Source organism: Aethalodelphis obliquidens, unplaced genomic scaffold, assembly GCF_003676395.1.
Source record: "Aethalodelphis obliquidens isolate GAN/ISIS:26980383/991018 unplaced genomic scaffold, ASM367639v1 scaffold7, whole genome shotgun sequence".
Lineage (NCBI taxonomy): Eukaryota > Metazoa > Chordata > Mammalia > Artiodactyla > Delphinidae > Aethalodelphis > Aethalodelphis obliquidens.
The window spans coordinates 7,422,513-7,450,439 of NW_020837951.1; the positions used below are offsets into that span (position 1 = coordinate 7,422,513).

General features: G+C 54.9%; 1 protein-coding gene and 1 non-coding gene across 9 annotated transcripts; both read right to left on the reverse strand.

Moving 5' to 3' along the window:
- Nucleotides 1-370: 370 nt before the first annotated feature.
- Nucleotides 371-584, reverse strand: LOC113620306 (small nucleolar RNA U3). Its single transcript, XR_003432749.1, has one exon. It is a non-coding gene; the product is annotated as a small nucleolar RNA U3 (small nucleolar RNA).
- A 1,569-nt stretch (nt 585-2,153) lies between these two features.
- URM1 (ubiquitin related modifier 1) lies at nt 2,154-27,296 on the reverse strand. Of its 8 annotated transcripts, XM_027104689.1 has the most exons (6): nt 26,908-27,090; nt 22,787-22,857; nt 14,509-14,590; nt 12,981-13,029; nt 4,621-4,676; nt 2,154-2,260 (listed from the first exon to the last, which is right to left on the reverse strand). In XM_027104689.1, exons 1-5 carry the CDS (start codon nt 26,940-26,942, stop codon nt 4,644-4,646), a joined length of 270 nt encoding a protein of 89 aa, XP_026960490.1. In that variant the 5' UTR covers nt 26,943-27,090; the 3' UTR covers nt 2,154-2,260; nt 4,621-4,643. The 8 variants fall into 8 exon arrangements, with proteins under 8 accessions (XP_026960490.1, XP_026960489.1, XP_026960491.1 ...); XM_027104688.1 differs by lacking the exons at nt 2,154-2,260; nt 4,621-4,676 and adding an exon at nt 10,325-10,581 and having other exon boundaries at nt 12,930-13,029; nt 26,908-27,287; XM_027104690.1 differs by lacking the exons at nt 2,154-2,260; nt 4,621-4,676 and adding an exon at nt 10,325-10,581 and having other exon boundaries at nt 26,908-27,066.
- Between the last annotated feature and the right edge of the window lie 631 nt (nt 27,297-27,927).

Consider the following 27,927-nt stretch of genomic DNA (forward strand, 5'->3'; position numbering starts at 1 on the left):
GCACGGAAAGCCAGGGCAGGACTCGAGGTGGGAAGGAGTGAAGGAGAAGAGACAGGGGATCCAACAGGGAATGAGGGGACCTGAGAGCTTTCCTGCTGAGAAAGCCCTTCCCCACTCTGGGCCTCAGTTTCTCTCTCTGTAACGAGGAGGCTAAACGATAAGGCTGAAAGCAAGAGGCTCCGATCCTGCGGACAAAAGGGTCTCAGTGACGATGATGATGATGATGATGAGAGGATCTACCACTTCATTCTGGGCACTTCACAGGTGCCACGCACTGTGATCACTGACCCCTTTCTGCCTTAAGCCACCTCCCCCCCCCCCCCCCCCCCCACTTTTTCTTTTTCTCTTTTTCTTTTTTTTAATGATGGCGAACACTCAGGCAGCATAGCATCCTCTGCCTCTTACTCTCCCAAGAGAAGAGCGATTATCAATGGCAAATGGCAGCTGCAGAAGCAACACCAAGAGCAGGTTTCACACTCAGGAGAGAATGCTGTGCCTCCTCCTCGCGGTTTCCGGTGCTCTACACGTTCAGAGAAACTTTTCTAGTAACAAACTACAGACATGATTCCTGAAAGTAGAGTTTTTCATCCGCTTTTATCATTTAATCCTCACCAACCGCACAAAGCGGGTGTACCATTAACCCTAGTTTACAGTTGATAACTGAGGCTCAGAGAAGTTGAGTCACTTGTCCAGGGACACACAGCTTGGAGGTTATGGAGCCGAGACATGAGGCAAGGCTGGTTCTCTTCTGATTATAGATTATACTGCAGTGGGAAGGAGAAAGGGACAACGAGGCAGCTGGACCCTGCTGAGTCCTGGGTGGGAAAGCCTGTCCTCCCAGCCAGAAGGCTATGAATAAATAAATGTCTGATTACCCCCAGGGGGAACTCCACCCTTGGAGCAGGTGCCTTTAAAAACTAGAATGATTCTTGTCTGTGAGCAGAGGTTGGCCTGGGCAGACACCCAGATGCGGGGACTGGACACAATGACCTCTAGTGGAGACCTCCTAGGAATTAGAGGCAGGATAGGAGAACATTTAAGGGCTCAGGGCACTGGAGCCAGGCTGTGAGTTCGAATCCCAGCTCTGACTTTTCCTGGCAGTGGGTCCACGGACAGTTACTTCTACTTTCTGTGCCTCAGTTTTCCAATCTGTAAAACTGAACCCACCTTTTAGGAGTGTGGAGACCATTCAGCGAAGTATATGCAAGGCCTTAGAACAGCATCTGACTCAGTGAGGGCTGCCTGTTTCTATTCAGGAAGGTGCCATGGCCAGGGCACCTCAAGGTGGGCACTTTGGGGACCCTGTAGCAGGCAGTCAGCTGTTGGCCTTGCTTTCCAAGGAGTGGTTGGGCTTTGATTACAGCATAAGGGACTACAGTTAGACCCTGAGACCTAAGGGGGCCACATTCTCTGGGATCTGTAAGGTCAAGGCCAAACCATACCTTCTCATCAGAAGAGATTGTGGCTTCTCTGATGCCTGGGCAGGGGTTGCTTGGTCCTGGGCATGATGTCTGGAGAGAGGATAGAAAGGGAAGGATGCCCTGGGAGGTGCTATCCAGAGTCTGCCCTCCCCCAACTGCCCCTGAAAGTCAGAGGGACCAAACTGTACGTGGAGGGCGAAGGCAAGGTGGCCGAGCACAGCGCCCAGAGCACAAACAGTACTGCCCTTGGCGTCATAAGGGGGCCTGGTGGGTTTGAGTTCCAGTTCCACCAACTCGCTGTGTCACCCAGGATGAGTTGCTACCCCTCTCTGAGCTCATTCCAAAAGTCTTTTAGGATCCAAAGTGTTCAAAGGAGACCATCACAGGAGTCTCTGTGATTCCATAGGTCTTAAGCAAAAGGTTGGCTTGGAATCTAGAAGTCCCGCTCCCAGACTCCAGCCCCTTCTGTCTCCCTTCATCCCCATATCACCTCCAGCTCTTCTAATCATCCTTTTGGTTCCTCTCACCAAACTACAAGTGCCACACGCACCGCAGACAGAGGGTGAGACAGTCCGACAGAAAATGTCACAGATTTCTGGGGACGCATAGGGAGCCCCGACAAAGCCTCCCGCTCCCTCACTGCCCGGCTGTGGTTCCAGAGGAGCACTCACCTGGGCAGAGCATCTTGGGGTCCCCTCGGCCCGGGAGGTGGATGGCACTGCTGGGGCCATCTCTGGCATAAGGTGACTTGCCTACCCAGTTCCCGCTGCTGAGAAGGGCTGGTCAGGCAGGCCCTCAGGTGCTAGCCCGCCCTTCCCGGGCACAGATTTTCCTGGCATCTGCTGGGCAGGAAGGGCACTGGCTGGGGGTTAGGCAGGGGGGCAGGGAAAGATTGGGGCGAAGGTGTCTCCTGGAGGGCTTGTCCCCAGTCCCTAAACCCACTCCTTTTCTGGACACTGTGGGCTGAGGGTCCAGGAAGCCATAGGCCCTCGGGAACCAAGGGAGGGTTGACGGGGCGAGGTTGAGACGAGCCCAGTCCCCTGCCCCATCCTGTCCCCCGCCCCAGCAGGCCAGTACAGCCCAGGCTGAGGTGTTTGCTTTTCCTGTCTCCACACTGACTCCATTCAGAGAGGCCTTTTTCCACCCCGGGCCAGTGGCCAGGGAGCCGGGGCACCAGGGAGAGAGATCACCACCCCACCCTCCCGCCTTTGCAACCCCTTCTGCCATCTTCCCTTCAGGAACCTCAGCCTCAAGAGCTTCCTGGTCTGGGGGGGACTACGGCAGGGGGGCCAACCCTGGAGAAGAGGAAAAGAGGGAAACCAAATGGAAACGAGGGTGGTGGGGGAAGAGGGGTGTGAAGTGAGGTCAGGAAAGACGAGGAAGAGGGACAGGGCTGTAGGAGGGCCAGTGGGGAGAGCAGGGCTGCTAATGCAGGGAGCCCAGGCAGAGGTGGGCGGGACGGGGGGCACAGAGCCCGAGCCACGGGGCAGGGGGCTGGCACGGGAGGCAGGGAGCACCTTTACAGGCTGCCCCAGGGCCGCCCGCCTGGGCTCTGTGCCGTCGAGGCTGGGAGCTCCTGACTGGCCCCTGAAGAGCAGCCTCCTCCTGTCTCTGGGACCTGGGCCCAGGCGGGGCTGTGACCTGGTCTGGGGCCTGGGGAAGGAGGAGGGTGAAAAGTTTCCCCAAGTCAGAAGGCCACGGGGGAGGCATCTCAGGGGGTCCTGCTCTTTGCTCTCTCTGACTGTCATGTTGGTACATAAAGGGGGTAGAAAGGTCAGATGTGGTCTTTCAGGCCCATGGGAAAAACTCTGCCCATTTCCCTAATCCATATTTATTGGTGTGAGACAGTGGGGTGAGAGGAAGCCCCCTGCCCCCACCCGTCGCCCCGGCCAGGCCAGGTTAGCACTAAGAACAGGCTCCATGTCACCCAAATCCTACTCTTTGTCTCCAGATTGGCTCCAGAGTTCTCCCCCTTTCCTCCTCCCCTTTGCTCCCCCCACCCCCCTTTGGGGTTGCCAAGCAACTGTGGAAGGGTAGCTGAGATATTTTCTTTATTACAAGCAAAGGCAAGACAGCATCATGGCTCCAGGAGGGGAGCAGGGTAGGGGCTGGGGGAGAGGGCGTCTTGTGCTCTGGGGGAATCTCGCTACCTCAGTCTGCTCATGGGCATGGGCAGTGGGGAGACAGGGCCTCAGTGCCCAAGAGAAGGGGGAAGATGGGGAAGATGGAAGGGAGTGGTGGTGGTGGGCTGGGTGGGTGCACAAATGTTGACCCAGTCTACATCATGCTAGAAGAAGCAGCAGTGCTCAGAGACCCAGGCCAGAGCCCCTCACCTGTCACCCACCAGCTGTGCATCCTAGGCCAAGTCACTTCCCTTTTCTGGGCCTAAGGCTCCCCTTCGATAAAATGAGGATAGTAACATGTATTATCTTAGTTAGTGCTTACATTAACCCCATGAGACGTTTATTTTCCCCATTTTACGGGTTTAGGAACCTGAGGCTCAGAGATGCGACGTGATGTGCCTCGCAGGTAAGCGGCAGAGGTGAGATTCTTGAGCCCCGACCATTTTCTTAATACCAGCTTTACTGAGATGTAATCCACATACCATACAATTCGCCCATTTAAAATGTACAATCTAATGGTTTTTAGTGTATCCAGAGTTGCACAACCATCGCCACAATCAACTTTCGAACATTTACATCACCCGCAAAAGAAACCCCATACCCATTAGTTTTCACTCCCTGTTCCCCCCAAACGTCTCCTCCCTTCATCCCTAAGCTATGATTTTTTGCTTTCTGTTTCTATAGATTTACCTATTCTGAATATTTCCATAACTGGAATCAGACAATATGTCTGAGTCCCAGCTCTTAACTTCCAATGGCTCCAACATCATCGGGTGCTGGGAAAATAGACGTGTCAGATGGTGGCTTGGGTACGAACATGGCCTTTGCTGATAGACAGACTTGGGTGTAAAACCTGGGCTCTCCTGGAGCCCGCGCGTTGCAACTACTGAGCCCACGTGCTGCAACTACTGAAGCCCGCATGCCCAGAGCCCGTGCTCTGCAACAAGAGAAGCCACCGCAATGAGAAGCCCACACACTGCAACGAAGAGTAGCCCCCGCTCGCCACAACTAGAGAAAGCCCGCGTGCAGCAACAAAGACCCAACACAGCCAAAAATTTTAAAAAAATATAAATAACCTGGGCTCTGCACCTGGGGGCAGTCACTTCCTCTCTCTGGGCCTCGGGTTCTTGGTCTGTACAATGGGAACAGTAACAGCGTTCCTCACAAAGCTGTCATAATCCATGAGAAGTGCTTAGCCCAGTGCCCAGGACTTAATATATGGTCGTTTTGAACTGGATTACAATGACCCATGCATCCGCCCATCTATCTATCCCTTTACCCAGGCATTTAATAAAAGTTAGCACCTTCTAAGGGTCTGGCATTCTTCTAGGTGCTGGGGATGTAGCAATGAATAGGACATGATCCCTGTCCACGGAGGGCTTACATTCTAGTGGAGAGACAAATTCGACAGTGGGTAAATATCAGGCTTTCAGAGAGGGATACGTTTAATAAAGACAATGGCACAGCATGATGGGATGAAGCATCCCAGGTTGGGGAGGAAGGCTTCCCTGCCCTTCCTTCACTCATCTCATGGAGAGGAACATCTTTTGTAAACGGAAATATACTGTGCAGGGTGTAGGGGTTCTTAGGATCCCCTCTGAGTGGGGTCAGTGGCCTGGCTTTGTCATCTTCTGAGATTGGGGATGTATCAGGTTGTCAATTCATTTCCAAGGCAGGTTGCTCAGCTCGTCACCATGTAAGAGCACTGGCTGCTCTTAGAGAACTCTGCACGGATGGGGCAGTGGGAGCCACGAGCAGGCAAGGGCCTGGCCTGGGGAGACACATTGAGTCATAGCAGGGCTCTTTCCTCTCTCCCGGGCCACGGTGAAACCGGATGAAAGGGAGCGTTTGGGGACAGGACTCCAGGGTTGGATATATCTGGATCAGAGATGCAGCCTGACCGACCTGTTGCCACAGCTGTTTCCTGTGCACCTGCCTGCCAAGCTTTGGTCATGAGCCTGCCTCTGAAGCACAGGATCGAGGCTGCGGCATGAAGGAAGCCCCCTTTAGTGAGCACCTCACAGCGATGCGTCCAGCTCCATACCTAGAACCTCATCTGAGTGGCTACATTAGGCACCCACAGTCAATTCTTTATTCATTTTCTCTTCTATTCAGCTGTCCCAATGTCTGCTTTTTCATCCATCTGTCTATCCATCCACCCATTCATTGAATTATGACTCCTATACAGCATTCATTCATTCATTCAACAGACAATTACTGAGCATATCCTTTGTGCCGGGCAGTGTTTGGACTAGTTCCTGGTTAGATGCCAGTCCTGGTAGGAACGGCATGCCTAACTGGCGATGTGGGAGACTTTGCCACCTTCTTCCTGAGAGCTGGTCTTTCTTAACAAGGGAGAAGGGAGAGAGCAGAGGCTAGGAAGAGTTGAGTGCATGCCTGAGCCTGAACGTGTATATATGTGTCTGTATATGTTGGAAGATAATGATAAAACCTGACTGCAAGCAAATGCAAGGCATGTTTGGACCTTCCCAACACCATAAGCATCTAATAACCATCTCTAGGGACACAGGACCGGCATGATGGCCCCATTTCACAGAGGCAATAACTAAGGTTCAGTCTACTGGAATTCACATGCCTGGAAGCCCGAGGCAATGCTGCCTCTCCCAGCTGTTTTCCCACATCCTCCCCGTTGGAATGAATCACTCAGTCTTCTATAATCCCAGAGAATTTTGCTAATGCTTCAGTTAAAGGGTTTTCCCCTGGCTCCGCTCCTTTCACTGGGGCTGGATCCTTTTGTTGTGTGTCTGTCTGTCCACTGGTCCACTAGATGGATACTTCTGGACAGGCAGCATCAGACTCTGTTCATCTTTCTTTCCCCCTCCCCCCAGGCTCCAGCGTACACACAGTACACCACAGGTGCTCACTAAATGTTACTCATTAGTAACAAGACTGTCAAAAACACAGCTGGGGACTCTGCTCTGCCATCACCTAAGTCCAGGTCCCCCCACCAGCTCTCACCTGCAAACCAGCAGTAGCCTAACTGGTCTCCGTCGCTGACCAGCTTGCCCCTATCCCGCCCCCCTGCCTCCCATTTGCTACACTCCAGGGCCAGCACACCTTTAAACATGTAAATCTGAACTTGTCAAACCTCTCAGGATCCCCACTGCGTTTAGGGTAAAATCACAAACCCTTCCAGTGTCCTACAGGGCCCGCTGGGGTCAACCCCAGCTCCAACTCCACTTCCCCTTCGTGCTCCAGCCACACCAAATCTCCTTCCTTCCCAAAACTCACCAAGTCGTTTTTTGCGTGTTAGCTTTGGAGGTGCCCTTCCCTCCTCCTGGAACAGTGCCCGCCTCGGCGCTCCGCCCGCCTTCACCTTGCTGGCAGCTCCTCAGGGCGGCTCTCCTTCCCTGGTGCTCTGTTGTGCATCTCCTTTGGGGACATCTGCCCATGCCGAGTCCCCGACTAGCACACAGTAGGCATGCTATCTGTTCAGTGACTAGCAGGAGGACCCTTCTAGGCGCCTCAGTTTCCCTGAGGATGAGGGTGAGGGGAACTGACCCTTTTCTGCTGGGGGCTGATGGCTTTAAGTAGCTCTCACATACACGGAGAAGCCTTCCTCCCGACCCACTACTGCAGAGACCACTCTCGTCCTCTCTGTCAAGGCTGTGTTTCTGCCAGGCTGGGGTGGGGCTGGAACTGGATTATAATTTATAAACAGACACGGGGTGCCTCCTGGGTTTCACCGTTTGGAGTGCGCATTTACGCCAGTCCCCCTCCATATCTGCCACGTAAAGGCTGGGAATCTGTAGTGTGCGGCGGGTTCCAACTCTGGCTCCATCACCTTCCAGCTGGGGACTAGGGACTTAACTGCCACCAATCTCGGTTTCTTCATCTGTAAAATGGGGCTGATAACAGTGCCTACTTCCCAGGGTTGTTGTGAGGAGTCAAAAGGCTCCTACCTTTAAGACGCTTAGTGCTTGGAACTTACAGTACTTGTCACAGTTATTGTTGTTATTATTTTTATCAGATGGAGCATTCACAGGAGTTAGGACCTGGTTAGCCGGGGTTCCCTCTCTATAAAACCTTGACTTCAAGTATTACTCCCCAGAAGCCTTATTTTTTCAACTTCCGTAAGAAACTCCAAGAAGTTCACGCGGCTCGTTTTTAAGTCAGCAACGGCTTTTCAACGATGGGTTGGGGGGAGGGCACTGTACTAGGCTCTGGACGCACAAAGATCATCAGTAAGACCCACTTCCCGTCCCAGAGAGGAAAACAGATCAAGCAATAATCACAGTTCAGTGGGGCACGTGGCGGTGGCCCACAGACTGTGGGGAGAGGAGAGGATTTCAGGGCATGGGCAGGGACGCTTGGGGTGCCTGGGGAACCCTGGGGTAAATGGAGAGCAGAATGCATGGGAAGAACGGCCACAAAGTCCCCTCCAGGGTGTGAGATTCATTGGGAAAGAGGCTGAGTGAGCTCTGCAGGTGAGGAATTGGGTCTGTATCTCCCAGTAGACTGAGAACCTTCTTTGTCCCAGACCCGGCTGGGGTGGGCTGGGGTGGGGTGGGGGCATACCAGACCTAGACAGAGCCCCTGCCCTCCTGGACCAGTGTGGCTGTCCAGTGGAAGAGACAATGACAAGAATTAACAGATTCCATGCTCCTCTCACACCCTCCTGCTCCCCCACCCCCATCCCCACAACCCTGCTAGAGCTGAGGCATCCAGGAGCCTGCAGGAGGTATCCTGAGAATAAGCCCTTGTCCTTGGCCGCAGAGAGGGCAGTCTCCAGATCCCTAGTGGGAGTGCAGTCTCTCGAGATGGCATCTTCAGCCTGGGGGTTGGGACTGCATCCCCTCCTCCCTTACCCTGCAGCACAGCCTTTTAAGGGGGTGACCCTCTGACCTCTAGACCGGTCCCCCTCACCCTCCAGCTAGAAGCCCCTGGGGCAGGAGCTTAAGGCAGGAAGGCTCCAGAGGCCTCAGGTTTAGATGCAGATGGAAGGCCAGAGTTGAGCCTTAAAAGATTCTGGAGTCCCCTGGGCTCTCCTGGGGATCTCAACCAAGGCCAGGGGCCTAAGTTGGGTCCATGGGAGTGCAGGGCCGAGATGCGGGTGCCTGGCCCAAGAGGAGGGAGGGGGCGATGTGCAAAGGGTTCAGGCGAAGGAGCTGGCGGGACACTGGGAGTCTAGGATGCTGGGTGGGGGTGGGAGGGCGAGGGGTCCGGCCGGTGCAGGGGGGGCGGCCCCCGGGGAGGGGCACGCTATGTCTTTAAGAGCTGCCTGAGCGCAGGTTGCAGCTGCCTGGCCAGCCCGAGAGACAGCGGAGATTCATTACCCGCCGACACAATGACCATTGATGGCCCCGTGGCGTTATTCAAATCCAGTACCAATTGCAGCCGAGCCCCTTTCTCCGCGCCAGGCCCGTATTGTTGGAGCGGCCCACTAAAAGCCCGCCCCGGCCCCGAGCCGCCAGAGGCGCCCGCTCGGGCTCAGCCCTGCGCCTCGCCAGCTCGCCGGCTCCCAGCCCGGCTCCCCGGGCGCTGCAGGTGACCCGGCGGCGCATTCCAGCGCTCCCCGCCGTCCCAGCCACTGCCGCCACTGCTACCGCCGGCGCCCCGGCCGCGACTCAGCCACAGGGAAGCGGAGAGCGCCCGAGCCGGTGCGTGCGCGGGGCTGGGCGGGGGCGGGAGACCCACGAGTCCAGCAGCCCGGACCCCGGGTTCGGAAACGCGACCCGGCCTCGGGTCCCTGTTTTCCGGATTCCCGGCGAACCCGGGGAGCCCAGGCTGGGGGCGGGGAGAGGGGAGTCGGGGGTTCCCCGGGACTGACAGAGGAGAGTCCCCCGACCTGGGGCGGCGTAGAGACCCAACGCGGGCTACTCTAGGGACCCCGGGCCGCGATCGAAGGAGACACGCGCCAGGAGCGACCGGGATCCCCACGCAGGGTCGGGATCCGCGTGCTTGCTCGTCCACCTTACCGCGGGATGGGCCGCGACTGCCGAGCATCTGCGAGGTCCGCGAATCTCCGGAGATCTGGTCCGGCGCTTTTAAGGAGCGAGGCGGAACCCCGCAGGAGACCGGGGCCCTGAACTCAGGGGCTTCGCCACTGATTGTCCAAACGCAATTCTTGTACGAGTCTGCGGCCAACCGAGAATTGTGGCTGGACATCTGTGGCTGAGCTCCGGGCACGACAGGGGCGGGAGCCGCAGGGACCGAGCTCAACGCGGGCGAGACTCCTCGGGGTGGCGGCTGGCTGGACCCAGCGCGAGGATCGCGGCCCTGGCCAGGCGCGCGAAGGAGGGACACCGGTCCCTGTCACCAGCGCCGCCATCCTCCTCCCCTCGTCGTCGTCCTCGTTCTCCTCCTCCTCTGCGGGTGACCAGTCCTGGCTGGCGGGGTCCTCCAAGCGATAGCGTCGTTTTTCCCTTTTTCAAATTTCGGCCGGGAACGAAGCTGGCACGCCGCGGCGCGGCCCAAATGTGGTCCGGGGAGCTCGCCCTCGGCCCGAGCCGCAGAAAGTCCGGGACGAAAGAAGATGCCGGCGGACTGCGCTTGCTAACTCGTTTTGAATTGATTCTAACCCATCCTCCCCCACCAGTATCCCCTAAGCAAGCCTAAACCGACCCCTAAATCCCAAATAAACCGACCCCTCCCGCCAGCCCCTCCAGACCGACCCATGGGCTGGGTCTCCTCCAGCCGCGGCTGGAGTGGGAGAAGCGTCGGGAATGATGCGCTCATTGCCCCAGCGGGGCAATCGCCTCGGCTTTGGAAATAGAACTTGGACAAACGAATTCTTTTCATTAAAGACAAATTTTTGGAGATAGTGGGGCTTATTTATTTATTTCCTCAAAAGTGGGTTCAGGAGTTGCGGGGTGGGGGGGCAGTTGGGTGTCACCGGGTCTGAGCCCAGGTCATCTATCCCTGACCCTTTTCGCGCCCAAGCTGAAAATGACCCAAAATGCTTGGAGTGTGGCCCTGGCCAATTTCAGCCGTGATGCTGGCATCCCTCGTTTCGGTGGAGAACCTGGCTTCCCCAGCACGTCCTCCTGCCCTGCTCCTCAGCATTAACTGGCACGCTGTGGAGGAAGGGATATCCCGTTTTCACCCCTCCTCTCCCCAGTGCAGGCAGGAAAGGATTCCTCTCGCCCAGTTCCCAGGACTTGGAATCCTGCGGGGGTGGATCCAGGGGCACTCCGAAGCTCAGCGGGGCTGGAGGCAGGAAGGCACTTCCAGGTTACAAGAACCGGGACAGGTGGATCCTTCAAGTGAGGCTGTCCCTTACCCTGTTCCCTAACATGCAGACCCCGACCTCAGCACCTAGTGCGGGCTGGTCATACAGCCTCTCCCTAGACAGCACCTGCACCGTAACCTCAACATGGCCACTCCCACACACACACACATACCCAGGGGGCCTCCACCGGCAGCAGTGCTGGAGAGCAGCTCACCAGCCCGGGGTCGTCTGCCCACAAAGCCTTGAGAATGATGTGCACACACCACCGCCAACACTGTTAAGACAACCATTTGGCACTTTCGTCTCCAGAGTGAGAGAAATTCCATCTTAAATTATTAACATTTAATGGAAAGCAAAGTTTGGGGGCGGGATGATGTTAATGCCCTAATTTTTTTTTTTTTTTTTTTTGAGGTCTCCCTCCAGCAAACAAAGCTTTTCCTCCAGGTCATGGGAAGTGGGGCTCTGCAGTCTTATCTATGCCTCCTCCGTCCTGAGGCCGCTGGCTGCAGCTGGTGGGACAAAGCCTGGCCTCGGACAGACGGGTAGGGAAGTATCTCGGGACGCAGGCTGGTCAGCACAGACCGGCTCTGCCACCCCTTCTCCAGATGGCCCGTCCTATCACCCTTTCTCGGAGTCTGGATAGTCTGGCTTGCAACCCCTGCTCTCTTCTCGGGTGAAGGGAAGTTCTGAAAGCCCTAGGCTGAAGACAGAGGTTGGACCAGAGACCACGGCTGGGGGAAATGTGGGGTGCCACCGGTTTCTAAGGACGAAGTTCCAGGCAAGGCCAGTAAACAACCTAGTCTTTTATTTGCCCAAGGCCAGCTGTTGCAGGCACTGAGGCCCCAAGACTTCCAGAAGGGATGGAGGGAGGAGGGGTGAACCATCCTGCCTACCAGGTGCTGCCTGCCCCCATCCTGCTTCCTGCAGGAGGAGAGAGAGGAGATCAAGTGTACATTTGTGCCATCAAGTATCTCCGCAGTTTTCGGATACTATAAAAATTCAGTTGTTGTTGAGGAGGAAACTGAGGCACATTGACCCCCCCAAGCCTCTATCTGCCAGTCCAAGGTTTAGCCGACACCCTCCTTCTCTCCCCGCTCAGCAGAATGAGCTGCACGCTGGCAGCCTCTTGCCGGGAGGAGCGTCTCAGGAGCCCATCTGGTGGCCTGTGTGGGGGGAGGCCAGCCAGGGTCAAGCACTGTGGGTGGGGGAGCAGGAGGAAGGGTGCGGCTGGAAGAGCAGCTGCTGTGGGGGGGGCAGCACTGAATAGGGGACCCCAGCTGGGGCTCCACAATGATATCAGTGGGGGACAGGCAGAGCCCTCTGCTGTCCAGATGGGGAAACTGAGGCGGAGACCCCTCCAATCTTTGAGAAGGGAGGGGCCTGCCATCAGCTATTCAGGTTCATTCATCTTCCCCCAGGAAGGCACCACGGCCCAGGAGCTGGAGTGCCTCGTCAGCGGCCACTCAGTGTTTAGACTGAGACACAGGAGTAGAGAGCTGCCGGGTCACCTGGCCGCACAGACCCCTCCACTCCTGACAAACTAAGGGGCACCCTCCCCCACCTCAGCTGCTGGGAGAGGGAGTGCCGGGCTCCGGCGCCTGCCCGCCTGCCTGCCTTCCCCTGCTCACGTGCCTGAGAAAGGCTCATTTTTAGCACCTGGCCTCTTTTCCCTGCCTGGAGGGAGCTCAGGGGACAGAGTAGGGAAGAAAGCAGCCAAGGGAGACAGGGAGATCTGGAAGCAGGGCCCAAGGGGATGTCTGATTGTTCTGTTCTCCCCACCCCAAGGGGGCCCAGGCACAGAGAAGGGCCCTTAGCCGCCGTGCAGCGTGGATATGAAGAGGATGCTGTCCTGGTCCTGAAGCTGGTAGTCCAGCTCACCCTGGTCCAGAAGAGAAATAAGAAGACCGTCAAGGGCACTTTTCCAGTTTCTCCCCAGGTGTTGAGAGGGAAAGAGGGGGAGCCTGGCTGCTCTGGGAGAAAAAGATAGGATCTACCAGAAAAAAACGGGTACCCTATACATTAACTACTAGCAAATCTCCAGGGTGGAGGAGAGCTCATCACTTCCCCCAGCTACCCATTCCTTCCTCACTTGGGGTGGGAGACTCAAGTAGCCTCAGTCTGGAGGCCAGATCGGGACAGAGGATTACGTAGACACCCTATTTGCGTCTCAGGAGAGGCCCAAGGCTTTCCTACCAAAGCAGTGAGGGGAGTGGTTGAGGGAGGGCTGTCCCCCGAGGTACTGACCAGCAGTTCCCAGTCGGCATCGTTAATCAGCACCAGAATCCCTGGCCGCCTGTGGGAAAGATGGTGGTGAGTAGCAGGGCGTGAAGGGCGGGAGCTGGCTGGGGCAGGGGCAGAGGCTTAGACATTTGGGCCGCAGGAGTGTGGTGGGAGCCTTTTCTCTCGAGGGTCCCCATTAAAGTTCTCCCAGGGAGTGGAGGCGATAGGAAAGTCTGAGGGCCAGATGCAACACAGGTGCAAATTCCCCTGCCACCTCCCAGACCTCAGGCAGGTCATTTTGTTGCCCTGAGCATCAGTTTCTTCATCTGAAAACAGGGTAAATCACAGCGCCTTCCTCACGAGCTCTGCGGGAGCATGAAGTGGGATGATGCGTGTGAGGTGCTTGCTTGCCAGGGTCTAGCATGGGAACCCCTGGTAGCAGCCTATCTTTCCAGGGGTCTAACCTCACTGTCCTAGGCCTCCCGCATGCGCGTCCTGGAGAGGAGGCTACCTTGGCTTTTCTGAATCAGGGAAACCTGCTAGTGGCCCCAAGCCCCTGAAGGCCTGAGAGCAGCCCTGCCTGGAGTAAGGCAGGGCAGGCCGATATTTGGACAGGTACCTTAGCCTGGTTCCTGCTGGCAATGACCCAAAGAGCATTGCTGTCCTCGGGGGTGACCTCCACGACTGTTGCACCATGACCTGAGCCACAGGCTGGATGGCAGCCCTAGCCCCCAGGGCCTACTGGTGAACCTCTGCTTCGAGGCAGATGAACAAGTCCCACAAATGCCCTGGTCACTTCTGTGACATATCAGGCTGGCCTTGTTGTAGGACTATAGTGAGTTCATGGCACATGGAATCTGGATCTTTTCCTAGGAGGCTAAGCTGGGCCTGGGACAGATACAGAAGCTTTGGGCTGGGCTAGGGGTGTCCCCAGCGAGCATGAATGTGCATGTGTGCGCACACACATGCAGTGACTCCCTGTAATCCTAGACCTGCACTGTCCAGCCCGGTATTTACGAGCCACATTTAAATTTAAATTCCATTTAAGTAACACTGAACACTTAGTTCCTCAGTCACACTGGCCACATTTCAAGGGTTCAATATCCTCACGTGCCTAGCAGCTACCGTACTGGACAGCACAGATAGAGAACATTTCTATCATCACAGAAAGTTCCATGGGAGAACACTGTCCTAGGTTGTCAAGCGATGAGAGAGACCTTGGGTAGCATCTTTTCCTCAGTAATGTCTGTATGGAGAAAGTAGCTGAGGCCCAGAGAAGGAAAGTAACTTGCCCAAGGTTCCACAGCAAGTTTGTGGCAAGCAGAAGGTGGAATCTAAGTTTTTTGATAAATTTACCAGTCTCCAATGTGGTAACAAGAAAACTGAAAATAAACTTCAACAGAGCTGGACAGAGGCAGCCTTTTCCTTGGAGGGCTAAGAGGAGGATAAAGGGAGAACAGGACCCAGAGAAGGTTGTGCTTGAACCAAGGACAGGGGCTCAAACCTCCTTCCCTTCACCTGCCCTCCTCAGAGAAGGGAGAAAGGGACTCACACGCTGTCTCCCCGGATGAACAACTCCGGCCGCTCTTTTAGCAAGTTCTTCTTGATCCAGACAAGGAGGTTCCGGATGTCCCCTGGAGAAGAAGGCACAAAACAAACTAATGTCAAATCCAAATGATTCCTGGCCCTCAGGGCCTTGCCTGGACCAGGAGGAAGTGAATATGGGGCTGAGAGGGCCTCTTTTAGATCGGGCTGTCATGGCCCCTGAACTAGTGGATTCCCAAGGTGAGGAAATGGACCTGGAGAGGTCTTCAGAGAAAAGTGGCATCTGGCACTGCTGAAAGCTTGAAGAAGAGGCAATGGGGATGCAAGGCAGACAGCAAGAGGAATGGTCACGTCTGAAAGGGTTGAGAGACAGACCTCCACCCACTAGCCCTTGAAGATGGTCTGAAACCGCCATGGGTAGGCTTCTGGGAGAGCCCCTCCACCTTTATCTCCCCAGCCAGTCCCAGATGGGGAGCATTCGGCTTTGCTCTTGGAAGGTCTGCATATATTTCCCTTTGTCAGGGAAGAAAAACAATTGCTGAGCCGATAACATCATTTAATTTCCTCTGACAGAAGGAGAGAAGGATCCTTCACCAGCCAGAGACGCTGACAAATCACTGCCCCTCTACTCCCCCTTCACAGAGCCCTCCAGGCCAGGGGCGGCCACCCTGAAGAGGCGAGAGGTTCAGGGTCGAAAGGGCCTCTCCTGCTCAGCTGGACACTGCGATCTGCCTCTGTGGTTCTGGGACAGCCACCAAGCTCGGTACGTCATCTGGAGGCTCAGAGCCCCCTGTCTCCCAGGCCTTCTCTCCTTCTCTGGGAGCCAGGTCCCAGGCCACAGCACACTGAAACCCGGCTCTATCATCTCCTCGAAGGCTATGGCTCTCAACGATCTACGGCTCAAACAGAGCATCCCTGAGGCTGCAGGAGTAGCCTTCTCAGAGACTAGCTGAGATGACAGCTAGTCTCTGAGAAGCCAGCAGAGGGCTGGAGGTTAGCCATCCCCATCCCGAGTCAACGTCTCAGAGGGGTCTCTGTCCTAGGTCCGTGCCTGAGACAAAGCTCAGGGACTAAGCTGGAGAAGGGTCCAAGCAGTGCCTTGGTTTCCCTAACTGGAGGTGGACTCCTGGCACGCAGGCGAGGGAAAGGCTGCCAATTAAGGAGAGGCCCAGCGCGTGTCACACACAGCACCAGCCTTGGGCAGGGTTTTATGGCACTCAGGCAGGCTGCACCCTGGATGGACTGGTTCACTCTGCTCTGTGCCAGCTTCCCTGGATCGTACGCCAGTAGAGCACAGGGCCATGGGCAAAGTGTCCACAGACACTGAGACTGCGCCTTTCAATTTTAACTCCTATTTTTAAACAAAGCAGATGGGAGTCTTCACGGTCCCTGGAGTGGGCAGGGGACAGGGAGTGTTGCCTCCAACTAGCTGCAGTCCATTTAGACTCCTGGCTGGGTTCCTCCCAGAGGCCTGGGTTTCAGAGGTTTCCCCTTGGCCTCCATCTTGGCACTGTCTGGTGGGCCGCCAGCCCATACATCTTGTGGCCGCTCGATAGAGCCGCTGGGGTCTGACACATCCATCAACCAGCCCCGGCAGGCAGGGTTGTGCCTGTGTGCGCAGAGGCACTGAGGGACTGGGCAGTGCCTGGCCTGAGGGCCACCAGCTGCACCTCCACAGCCCCCACTGGCCTGTTCAGAACCAGGACCCAGTTGGGTGGCAGCCCTGGCTCCCTCCGAGAGGGGATTTCTGCTCCACTCTCGTAGGCTGGGGGTGGTGGGGAGGACTAATGGTCATGTTGGGGTCATCCAAGTGATGGCACCATCGTGGAGGCCCCAAGGGGTGGGCTTGGGGGGAGTCTGCTGTGGGTGCTGGCTCATTTATCATGATGCTTCTCTTTGCTGAGGTCATTCCCTCCCTCCTCTGCGCCCCCCAGGCCTGCCCACATTCTTGATAGCCTGTTACCATGGTGAGGCCACCGCATCACCACCCGTATTGTTCCCCCATGCCTGGATTTGGGGGTGGGGAGAGGTGGAACTCCCGACTCCCTTCGCAGGCTGCAAGGGCCACTCCGCCTAGCCTGAAACACACCCCCAGGGACATCGTGCTAGGCTTGCCGAGGCCCAGACAATATGCAAATAGCCTCCAAGCCAGATGGTCAGCTTCCAAAGGCGCCCAGGGGAGGAGGAAGGGTTAAGCAGAGTCAGGGGCTGGTGGCTCGGGGATGGCTCTGGGGAATCTCACTTGCACCTTCCCCCTCTGTGTCCTCCTGCCTTCCCATTGCTACCGATGGTGGCTTACCTCATGGGATCCCATGAAATCACTCACAAGACAAATATTTACTGAGCAGCTACTACGTGCCAGGTGCCAGGGAGACGGCGGAGAGTAAGGCGGACACAGAGCCTACCCTCATGGAGCTAAGAGGCCAGCAGGGGAGACAGACATTACTTAATTAGTCGTGACAAACACCCTCTCCTTTGTGTGGGATCAGGAAGGGCTCCCCGGAGGATATTAACACTGAAGCTGAGGCCTGAAGGATGAGAAGCGTGGGATGCGGGAGTGTGCCAGACAGAAGGAAGAACATATGGGAAGACCTGAGGCAGGTTGGAATTGGCAGGTTCAAGGTAATAGAACAGAGAAGGCCAGAAGATCAGCCTGAGACAAGGCCAGAGAGGTAGCAAGGGCTGGACTATGCAGGGCATGTGTGGGCCTTGAGAAGGGGCTGCTTGGGAAGAGGCCTCTCCCTCCTCGGGAGCCCCAGGGGTATTTCCTGAGTGTGAGCCCCAGCATGCAGCAGGGAATCTCTCACACAAAACGCCCCTGAGACGTTTACTGAGCACACGGACAACTGTGGGCGGAGCGGGGGAGGAGGACTGGTTAAGAATGGGACTCAGCCCTGGGTCTGAGTTCGACTCCATCACTTCCTAGTTATATGACCTTGGGCAAGGAATTCTCTTGAGCTTCCTTCTTTGTCAATTGGGAACTGTAAGAATGCCTCATAGTGTTGTTGTGAGGCTCAAATAAGATGGTCCACATAGAGCTCTTGGCACTGTGCCTGGCATAGCGATGCTGTAATTCTTCTACAAGCCAGAGGAAGAACCTGTACCCTCTAATCTCTCTTGCTGCCCTGAGCTTCCACATGCTCTGCCCAGGGGCCTGGCACCTCGAGGACATGCTTAGGAAGCTCTGGAGGGTGCGGTACAGTTAACTATTGAACAGACACTGCTGGGACTGGCTGGGGTTTTCTGTGGGATCTACTACCTTTCTATCAGACCTGGAGAGGGAATGAGAGAATGGGGGCATTGGGAGAGTGGCGAGGGGGCCCCAAACACCGGCCTTCCCTCTACTTTAGATTTTCAAACTCCTAAGATGCTCCCTGGACAACCTAGGTGGAAGGAATCACACTCTGAGGGCAGGCAGCCCAGGGCAGGGAGATGGGCACCCCAGTGTAAGGTTTCCAGTGCAGGAAGCCTTGGGACCTGGCCTGCCTACTGGGGGAAGAGCAAGTGATGGGAGCTACTGCTCCCATGGCAGAGGGGTTAAGAGCTCCGGTTCTGGAGCCGGAAGGCCCTGGGCCGTGCACTAGATGGCCCTGGGTGGGATATCACTTGACCTAAGTCTCAGGGTTATCCTCTAACAAATGGGGATAATAATCCAAACTCCTAATGCCAGCAGCAGGCCCAGCAGTGTCAAACAGACCAGACAAATGCACATTTGCCCACAGTGACTCAGGATTGCTTATCCTGTGGGCTGCCAGAACCTTCTCCTAAAGGCTGCTGGGAAAGGGGTACCACACATGCCCCTCTTAGCACCTACAAAGGGTCCCACCAGAATCCTGTGCCCCAGTGGATTTGTCCTTGTCTGGGGACAATAGCCACCCACTGTGGCAGGGCCCCCGTGGTGTCCTAGCTCTCTGGTCTCATCTGATATTGCATCTCGGCTGCGGTGGACCCTCATCCAGCCTCTTCTTGAAGGCCTCCGGGGAGAGCTTTTCTCCCAACCAGAAATCTGGCTTCCTGTCCCTCCCACCCACCAAGCCTGGCTAGTCCTGGGGACCACGCCAACAAATGTGGCTCCGCTTCCCCACACCATGCAGACTTGGGAGAGACGGATCCCCTACGTCTTCTCTTCCACAGGTTAAGCCGCTCCTGTCCCCACCAAGTCCACCAGGCTCCAGGACAGGGCTCTTCTGGGAGCCCACCCCAGGCCTTAGTTGAAAGGGGAGAAGAAAGAGCTGGGATGGGGGGAGTAAAAGACAAGAGAGGGTAGAGGGAACATCAGAGGGTCCATTTACAAGTGAATGGGGGTAAGAATGGAGCAGTTTGTGGGCTAAACTGGCCTCAGAAGGAGGTTTACAGATGTGCGTGGGGACGCTCCTCATTGTTTAATTAAGCAGAAAGTGGATCTTTTCAAAAGCAATTTTGCACAGGGACTGAGAGTGGTTGGGGGGAGAGGAGGGTGGTGGGGAGGGGATCAGCAAACAGGCCCCAGAGCAGAGAAAGGAACAGCTGGCCCCAGAGAGGCTGTGAAATGCATGCTAAGCAGTTTAAAGCGCCTGGGAGCTCCCTAGCCGACCCTGCCTCCCGCGCCAGCCCCCCTTTAATACAATGGCAGGGCAGAGAGGCAGGGAAAGGTGAGGCAGACGAGTCTCTTCCTGGGGGCCAAGGCAGGTAATGCCCACACTGGGACGGCCGAGGTTTTGGGTTTGCTTCAGGCCACTGACCAACCATGGGCTGCGAGCCTTGTGTTGAAGGAATCCTTGAGGCATAAAAGCCAGCTCTCGGTGGCCAGTGCCCAAAGCTGGTGGGTGCCTCCCAACCGTGGCCACTCAAGGCCTATTCCATGGAGGTGGCGGTTAAGGACCCACCCCCCTTTGCCCTGCACACACAACTGCTCATTGGATCAGTGCACCCTGTTTCCCAGAACCATATACTTAGAACTGCAAGCAACTTTTCCAAACTGCATATGTCAAACAGATAACCAGCTCACTACAGACTAAATCCAGCCCAACTTCCCATTTTACAGGTGGAAAAAAAGAGGCCTGCAGAAATAACTAATTTGCCATCACGCGCTGCCAGGGCTCCTCTCTTGCGATCTCACCCACTTTGGCCTTGCCCAGCCTCTTCTCCCAAGTTGGCTGGGTTGGAAGCTCTCCCCTGGCCCAGGACCCAGGGCCCTGTTTAGTCCCCTTGTTTGTGAGCCTTGTCACAATCCATGATCTTATGGCTGCTATTTTCTCTGCTGGAGTCTCCAAGACCTGCTTGGCCAAGTGGCAGCCCCTGGGCTGGGAAGGCTGCCAGATGGCAGATCTGGGCACGGGCTTGGGGGAAAGAGTGTTACTTTCCCAGTGGCACCAGGCCCCTGCCCTCCTGTTGGGTTCCGTGTGCCAGGGTGAGGCCTGGTAGCTGCCAACCAGCTCTGCAGCTGTGATGTGACTTACACCTCTGGGCACAGAAGGGCAAACATGGAAGCCAGAGGTAGAGATCCACAGCCAAGGGTCCAAAACTGAGCACATGGGCCATTTCCGCTTGCCGCTCCTGCTTCCTTTTCTTTATTCCAGAGTGGGAAGGATAGGCCCCCACCTGCCCCCTAAGCAGTAGACAGGGGATCCAAAACCTGGGTCTCAGCCCAGCCTCCCTACTTGAGTAACTCTGGACAGGTCACTCTCTTTCTCTCTGTGAGGTTTGGTTTCCTTGTCGATAGATAATATATACTGGGCTCATTATGAAAATTGAAATAAGTAGCTGTTGGAGGCATGAAAGAAACTGTAAAAACTGGAAAATACACTGCACGTTTGAGATGTTATGTGATTCAGGGAACCTCTTGGGATAAATGGTAATGGGTTGGGGCTTCCCTGGTGGCGCAGTGCTTGAGAGTCCGCCTGCCGATGCAGGGGACACTGGTTCATGCCCCGGTCTGGGAGGATCCCACATGCCGCGGAGCGGCTGGGCCCGTGAGCCATGGCCGCTGAGCCTGCGCGTCCGGAGCCTGTGCCCCGCAACGGGAGAGGCCACAACAGTGAGAGGCCCGCGTACAGCACAAAAAAAAAAAAAAAAAAAAGGTAATGGGTTAGTGGTAACATGCAAGGACGGCGGCGACCCTGACATCTGCTTCTGAACCCCAGCTCTGCCATTTATATAACAGCATGACCTGGGGTAAGACTTTTGACATCTCTGGGTTTGGGTTTCCACTTTTTAAAATGGGAATAATAATGATAGCTACCACCTAAGAATTTGTGACAATTATTGGTACAACCAGCTGGGGCTTTGCCTACCATGCCACACTCAGCCTGTGCCCCTTACAACACTGGCCTTCCTTCAGGTCCTTGACCACCCCAAGGCCTTCTGCCCAGGGGCTTCACAAGTGCCGTCCTCTGTACTTGGAGTGGGCCCCCTGCATCTCTACTCTCCCTCCAATTTATTAGGGTGGCTTCTTTCCGTTCCTCAGGACTTAGCCTCAAGGTCACCTCTGTAAAGAGGCCTTCCCTTACCACCCTGTTGTCTCATTCAAAGCACCCTTTTGTTCTCCTCATGCCAGTGATGACCACTTGTTCAGTTACGCGTTTGCATGTTTACTTCTTCACTGCCTGGCTCCACTTCCATTACTCTGTAAGCTCCATTAGGGCAAGAACCATATCTGTTTTGCTTACGACCAAATACCCAGCAACTAGTACAGTGCCTGGCACAAAGGAGACATTCAAAAACACGTGTGCCAATTACAGGAAAGAATAAAGTACTTACTTCCATGCCTGGCACTTGGTGCCAATGAATGAATGAAAGGGGCTGGAATGATTAAACTCGGGGACTTGCATGCCAAGCAAAAGCAGGGGGAAATAAATAATAACTTGTGATGTTTTAATAACTTCCCAGATAAGTCTTTATGGCTGAATCTTTGAGAGGCTTCTGAGAGCCCCTTGTTCTCTACCAAGGCTGCATAGCCATCTGTCAAACTAAGAAACCATTGCCTTTATCATCTTGGGTCTTCCCCCACCAGGGACACAATCCCACAGTCTTGACATTTAACCTCAGCCTAATGCCCACACCCAGCTCCAGGGGGCAGTGCCCTCTGTCCCTTAGTGAGTGTCCCCTGGCCTCTGAATGTGGCACACAAACCCGCCCTATGCCATTGCTCTCCAACCCAAGGGAGGGTCAGAAACAGCCTTGGTAGCCAGTGAATCTGGGCAGTAACTGTCTGACTCTTGGCAGATGCACATCCAGCCCCAGAAGACTCCTGTCAAACCTCACCTGACCATTTTCTACTGCTCACCTCCAGGAACCTCATTCCCCTGCCTCCTCATAGAACTGATTTCATCTTCTTCCCAGAAGTATCTCAGCCCTCGGTGAGACGGGCTCTCGTCCCTGAACATTCTGCTCTTGCTAGGATCCACTGCTAGGGCTGCAGAGCACCTCCGCAGTTGCAATGTCCAGCCCCTGCCTCTAGGTTACACTGCTATTTACCCAGCTGGACCTCTGGAAATCAACTCCTCACTCCCTCCCCCTGTCTGAAGGCAGGGTCTGTCTCCCCAGTGCCCGGTACATGGTCTGCAGCATGGGAGGTGCTCAGTGCACATTCGCTAAAGAAAGGTGAACAGGTGTTTGAATGAACACATGGAAATACCCCCGTCTCCCTTAGTCAACCTCCCTCCTCTAACCTCCTTTCTGGCTGGATGCTTTTCTTCTCATCCAAATCCTGTTCCCACCACGTAAGCCCATCTGCATTGTTCCATTCTTGACGAAGGTTACCTCCTTCATGAGGACATCTCTCTGTTGCCGTCCAGTGCATGGTACAGCTGGCTGACACCTTCTAGCAACCCTGAGAGATAGGGATTACCATCCCCACTTCACAGATAAGAACACTAAAGCTCAAAAAAGTGAGGTGACTGGCCTAAGGGGCTAAGGGGATTCAAACTCAAGCCTGTCCAGGGAGTTCCCTGATGGCCTAGTGGTCAGGATTCCGGGTTTTCACTGCCATGGTCTGCATTCAATCGCTGGTTGGGGAACTGAGATCCCACAAGCTGCGTGGCGCGGCCAAAAAAAACCAAACCAAAACAAACTCAAGTCTGTCTGAATACAGAACCCGCGCTCGTAAGGACTCAGCTAGGCCATCTCCTCCCTACAAAGCTGGCTGATTGCGGAGAGGATGCGGGGACAACTTGGAAATCTCTCTTCCTTCCTCCTCACTGGCCAGGGAAATTCTACCCATTCTCACTTGAACAGGGCTGAGTGACCCTGTGGAGCAGCTCCTGCCCAGTGGCCCCCAGAGAGGGGCTCAGAAAGCCCATACTCACAGGGTTCCTCCTGTCCAGGCAAGGTGACCTGATGCTTCTTCACACCGTCAAACAGGAGCTCCGCACCGCCTCTGCAAAGGAGGGCCAGAGAAAGAGCTGGGTGAGCTCCTGCAAACGCCTCAGAGACTGAAAACTGAGGAGGAGGGTGGCTCCAGAGGCCCAAGAGATGCAGAGCCCAAGGTTCAGGAACACCCTGGGTACCAGTGATCAAGTCTCAAATGTGGCTTCCTGATGTGGTAAAGCAGGAGAGAAACAATTTTTATTAATATTTAAGTATCCAAATTTGCAGATTCTTGTTTTTATTCCTCTGCCTTAGCGCACAGGGGCAGAGCACAGGCTTTGGAGTTGTGGGCCCTAAGATGGAGACCAGGCTCTACCTGCACCTGACGGCGAGGCCCTGGGCACGTGACTTCATCTTCTGAAGCCTTAGTCTTTCCACCTGCAAAAATGCTGAGAAGCTACCACGTGGCACACTAGAGACCCTGCGTATCTAGAGGTTTCCTTTGGCTTGGCGATGCTTTGAAATTTCCCAGCCTGTGCCCCACGCCCACCCCCGCTGCTGGCCTGGTGGGCGCACCACAGTGCTGGAGGGTAAGAGACCCCACTGGGCTTAGCAATAACCCTGCCATTTGCTACAACATTCTTCCTCTCATTTCATCTTCAGGGAATCCCAGGGAAGGCAGGAGGGAGGCGGGTATTATTAACTCCAACCAGTGGAGAAGCAGACTGGGGCCAGAAATGACTTGTCCAAGGCCAGACAGGCAGTGGCTGAACTAGGATTTGAATTCTAACTGGTTTCTCCCAGAAACAACCAAGACTCCCCCAAAGGTCAGGAAGCCCCTTGAGGGCAGAGTCTGGTTCACTTCTGTGTGCCAACACCTGGCCAAGGGAAGACTGGGACAGCAGAGATGCTCAAAGCCAAGTGCAGAAGCCAGGGCTCAGGATGCAGACACTTGGGCTCTTTCAGTGCCCCACACTGCTCCTCCCCCTGGGTCTCTCCATTCCCGTCTCAGACTTCACATGGATCTTAACTGAGAAGGCCTTAACAGACTTTTGACGGATGTGATGCCTCCCACCCCACCACCCTTCCCCAATTTCAGAGAACAGAGATGTCCTGAGACAGTCCACTGGGAGGCAAAGGCAAGGCAAGCATTGTCATGGGGGAAACATGGGGCGACTGTCATCCAAACAAGGTCATGCTTTGTTGATGCAGAAATGTGGAGGGGGAGAGGAGGCCCATCTGTGGTCGTGCACAGGGCCATTTCAGCTGCAAGCCCGCACAGAGCGTCCATTTATCCCCTTCCAAGAGCCTCGTTCTCTCCTGGGTGGGGGCTGGCACATGGAGCAGCTGGGGTGGGGGAGGGTGACAGGCAAGGGGCGACAGGAGTTGGGGGTCAGAGGAGTGGGAACTGGAAGCACGGGGATCCAAGCAAACAACTCAGATTGGCCAAACCTGGTGGTGCCAGGCTCAGAGGCCAGGGCTGTTTTTCCCTTCACAAGCGGATAAAGAACCAGTCTGGCTCAGAGAGTGACCTGTCACTGCTGGGTTCACTAGCCCTCGAGGGAGGGGTTGACATTTTTGTTGTCAGCACATCTGGAGGGGAGGAAGGTGCATGCCCAGCTTCTAGAGTGATTCAGGGAGGCAGGAGGGGCCTGTTTTGGTCCCAGAAGAGAACCAAAGCCAGACTCTTATGTTCTAGAGGATTTCCTATTCAAACGCAATTAAGGCATTACAACCTAAGATACCTGTCTTTCCTCTGCTCCCCAGTACTCGGTGGGAGGTGTCTGTTGGTACCAGTGACTGGTACAGACATTCCCAATATGGCCTTCACTTTTTCTAGTTTATCTTCATCTTTTTACCTTATATATTTGTATTTATTTCCCCTCCACCTGCTGGCCTGGTACACAGCAGGCACTCAATAAATATCTGATGAATGAATGAAAATGCCCATTTCCCTCACTTCTTCTCTGACTTCAATGGCATTCCCTCCCTTTGCCAATACCTCCCAGACTAAAGGAGGAGGAAAAGGGAGAAGAAGAGGGCATCTCACATCTGTACTACATACTCTGCATCCTCTGTGACCTGAGAAAATGCTCTGTTCAGGAGGCAAGATGAGGACGGCAGAACTGGTCAAGGACAAGAGGGAGAAAGGTGGGCGAGGTCTTCTAGAGCGTCTATCAGAGCTGGTGGGGCTGAGGGGACCATATCTGCTCAGAGGAAAGAGGCAAAGGCCTAACCCAGACTCTTCAAGGATTGGGGTGGAACTGAGGGACACAAGGGAGAGAATGATGTGCAAGGCAGCTTCTTTGTAAACCTACTTAGGTTCAGAATAAAGGATGAGGGAAGTCTGCTAAGAGACATAGGAAATGAAAGAAAGGCCGGGGCAAAAACATGCATTGAGACAGAGACCAAGAGGGAAGGAATCTGGGCTTGGCATACATATTGGGCATTCTTGCTTCCCGAGAAGCTGCAGTTCTCAGGGGACACTGGGGTGGTGGGTGAAGGGAACGCTGTCTTGCCTTGCCAGGGTTCACTACTGCTCTTGGGGGTAAGGGAGGCTGAGAGATGCTCAAACCAGAAAACGGGTGCTCAAGCTAGTCTGTAAGCTCTGGAGGGCAAAGACCATATCTTCCTCATATGACTTCCCCACTGCTGCCAGCACAGAACCTAGCAAACAGAAGACATTTCTGAGGAACAGACACCATGTCTGACTCAGTGAGCATGACAGGTAAGCCGGCTGTAGATAAGCCTTAACACTGGCAATCTGCAGCTTCTCCCTCTTCAGCTCTGCTGAGGCCTGTCAAAGCGGCAGGGATCCTCCTAGAACCCCCAGGCTATGGGGGTGGGCATAGCCGGGCAAAGGGTCAGAAAAGCAATATAGTCAGGAGGCCAGACAAACATAGTTCTAATTGGACCCGTGGGGCCAGACAATATCATCAATTAAAATGCAGTTAACATTCATGAGACTACCCCCTTGCAAGGGCCAGAAACGCTGAACGCTGGAGGGCATGGACAAAGTTCTATTTATCTTTGTATCCTCTGTGCCTGGCTCACCGCCTGGCACATGGTAGGCACTCAATAAATGACTGGTGAATGGGCTATGCAATGAAGGAAAAACATGAAAGAAACTGGGGGCATCCAATGGAAGGAAAGGCATCTACGGGCAGAGGTTTTAGATTCCCATCCCGGACTTTTCCTTTCACATAAGCCTTGTCTTGTTTATCTTCACACACAAAGACAAATCTAGTCCCAGCTTTTCCATGGGACTCTGGAAATTATATCACCCATCTCCTAGGGTCTCAGCTTCTTTGCCTTCTCTCTAACCTCTGCAGTTTCTCTCAGCTCCGAAATCAGATGAAAAACCTTCTGTTTGTAGGAGACAGAAGATAGTGGCTTGAGGAGACTTCCTCCCTCCTCTGTTTCTTCAGTTATTGGTGTGTGTGCCCCAATCCTGCACTTTTCATCCTGTGCATACTGTACTGTCATCAGGGTTAGTCTCCTCCACTGTGCTACTACCTTACTTAGCCCCGCACCGCCCCCTGACTCAGGAGCTGCAGGAGGCACTCAGTAATATGACTGGTGAGTAGCAGGTTTACTGAATGTACTGAAAGGGGTTCAGGTCTGTTCAACACCCCCAAATCTTGGGAAAGGGAGGAAAGGAATCTCGTCTTGGCCACACACCCCACGAGAAACAAGGCTCCAAGAACCGTGTAAACGGAAATTGCTGCCAGAAGAAAGAAATCAGGGGCTGGAGGTGCTCCTTCGCGATCCGAGGAACTCAGATACCAGACACACGGGCCTGCTCCAAAACGGGGCTGACAACGAAGGTAGAGAGGCCGCCCGCTAACCATCAAGCCTTTTGAGTCCAGCAGGGCTGAGGGTACGGAGGAGTGCCCAGACCGCACCTCCACGACCCGGCGTGCGCCTCTATTCCCGGACATACGGCCTCGTGGCCCAGGCGGACCGAACCTCTCAAGCTCTCCGAGGCGGGTGCCGTAGCTCAAGGAAGTCGCCGGGAGCCTCGGCGATTCGGTCGTGACAGGCCCCAAGGCAGAGGGAGGGGAGTTCCGAGCCCAACGACTTCATTCCATCCCCACGGCGCCCCAGCTCTGTGACTCACCCGAACTCCACCTGCACTGACAAGGGCGCTGCCATGTTGAGGAAGCCGCGCTCACAGGAAACTCTCTTCAACTTCCGACGCTACTGCCTCGTTTCCGGTTGCTGCGGACGGAAGAGGCGGTGCCAGGGAAACGCTCCTGCTCAGCTATTGGAGGGAGGCCTGGAGCAGGGAGCTGAGCTTGGAGGAGAGTGGGCCCGGTTGAGGGCGTTTGAGTTGGTCCTTTTGTGAAGTTTAGGGACGGGGCTCCAACAACCAGGGTGGGCAGCGACTGGCATGAGCCGCAGCTAAGCGGAGGAGAGCTTTGGCATCTTGGTGCTGAGACTGTGAGCCATGTTACAGTTTATCTTGCACTAGTTACCAGTTCTCTTCAGTCCGAACACCGCTTGGACGAGCCCGTCCACTCGTCTTGTCCACTCGTCCACTCGTCTTAAATTATAAGTGACCCCCAAGTCTTTATTTCCGGCCCAGAAATCTCTCTTTTGAGCCATCGACTAGCAATCCAACCGCCCCGTCGATTTGGATTGCACTCATTCAACAGATATTTATTGTACGTCCTCCATGTGCCTGGCATTTTGGTTGGTGCTAATGGATGCGGGGGTGAACGGGATAGGGCACTCCAGCCCTTAGGGCACTCACAGTCTAGTGGGGGAAACTAATCAAATAAACATACGAGTCATGCTAATAAATGTAAAATCTCAAACTGAAAAATGATCTGGAATTGTAAGAACTTCAAAATGAAAATGGACTGGACTGGACTTGGGCTGAGCGCTAAAGCCTGAGTAGAGCTAACCAGGTGAATGTGAGGGGAGAAAAACCTCTGGGAGCATTCCAGCGAGAACAGACCGTGCAAAGACTCTGGGTGGGAGAACGTGCTGGAACACCAAGAGAAGGTGGAAATTGGGGAACAGAGGGCCTGGTAAGAGATGAGGCTAGAAAGGTGGGCAGGGGCCAAATCATGCCTTGCGAGCCAGGTAAGAATTTCAGTCTCTATTCTAAAAGCAATGGTAGACCTTGGAAGGA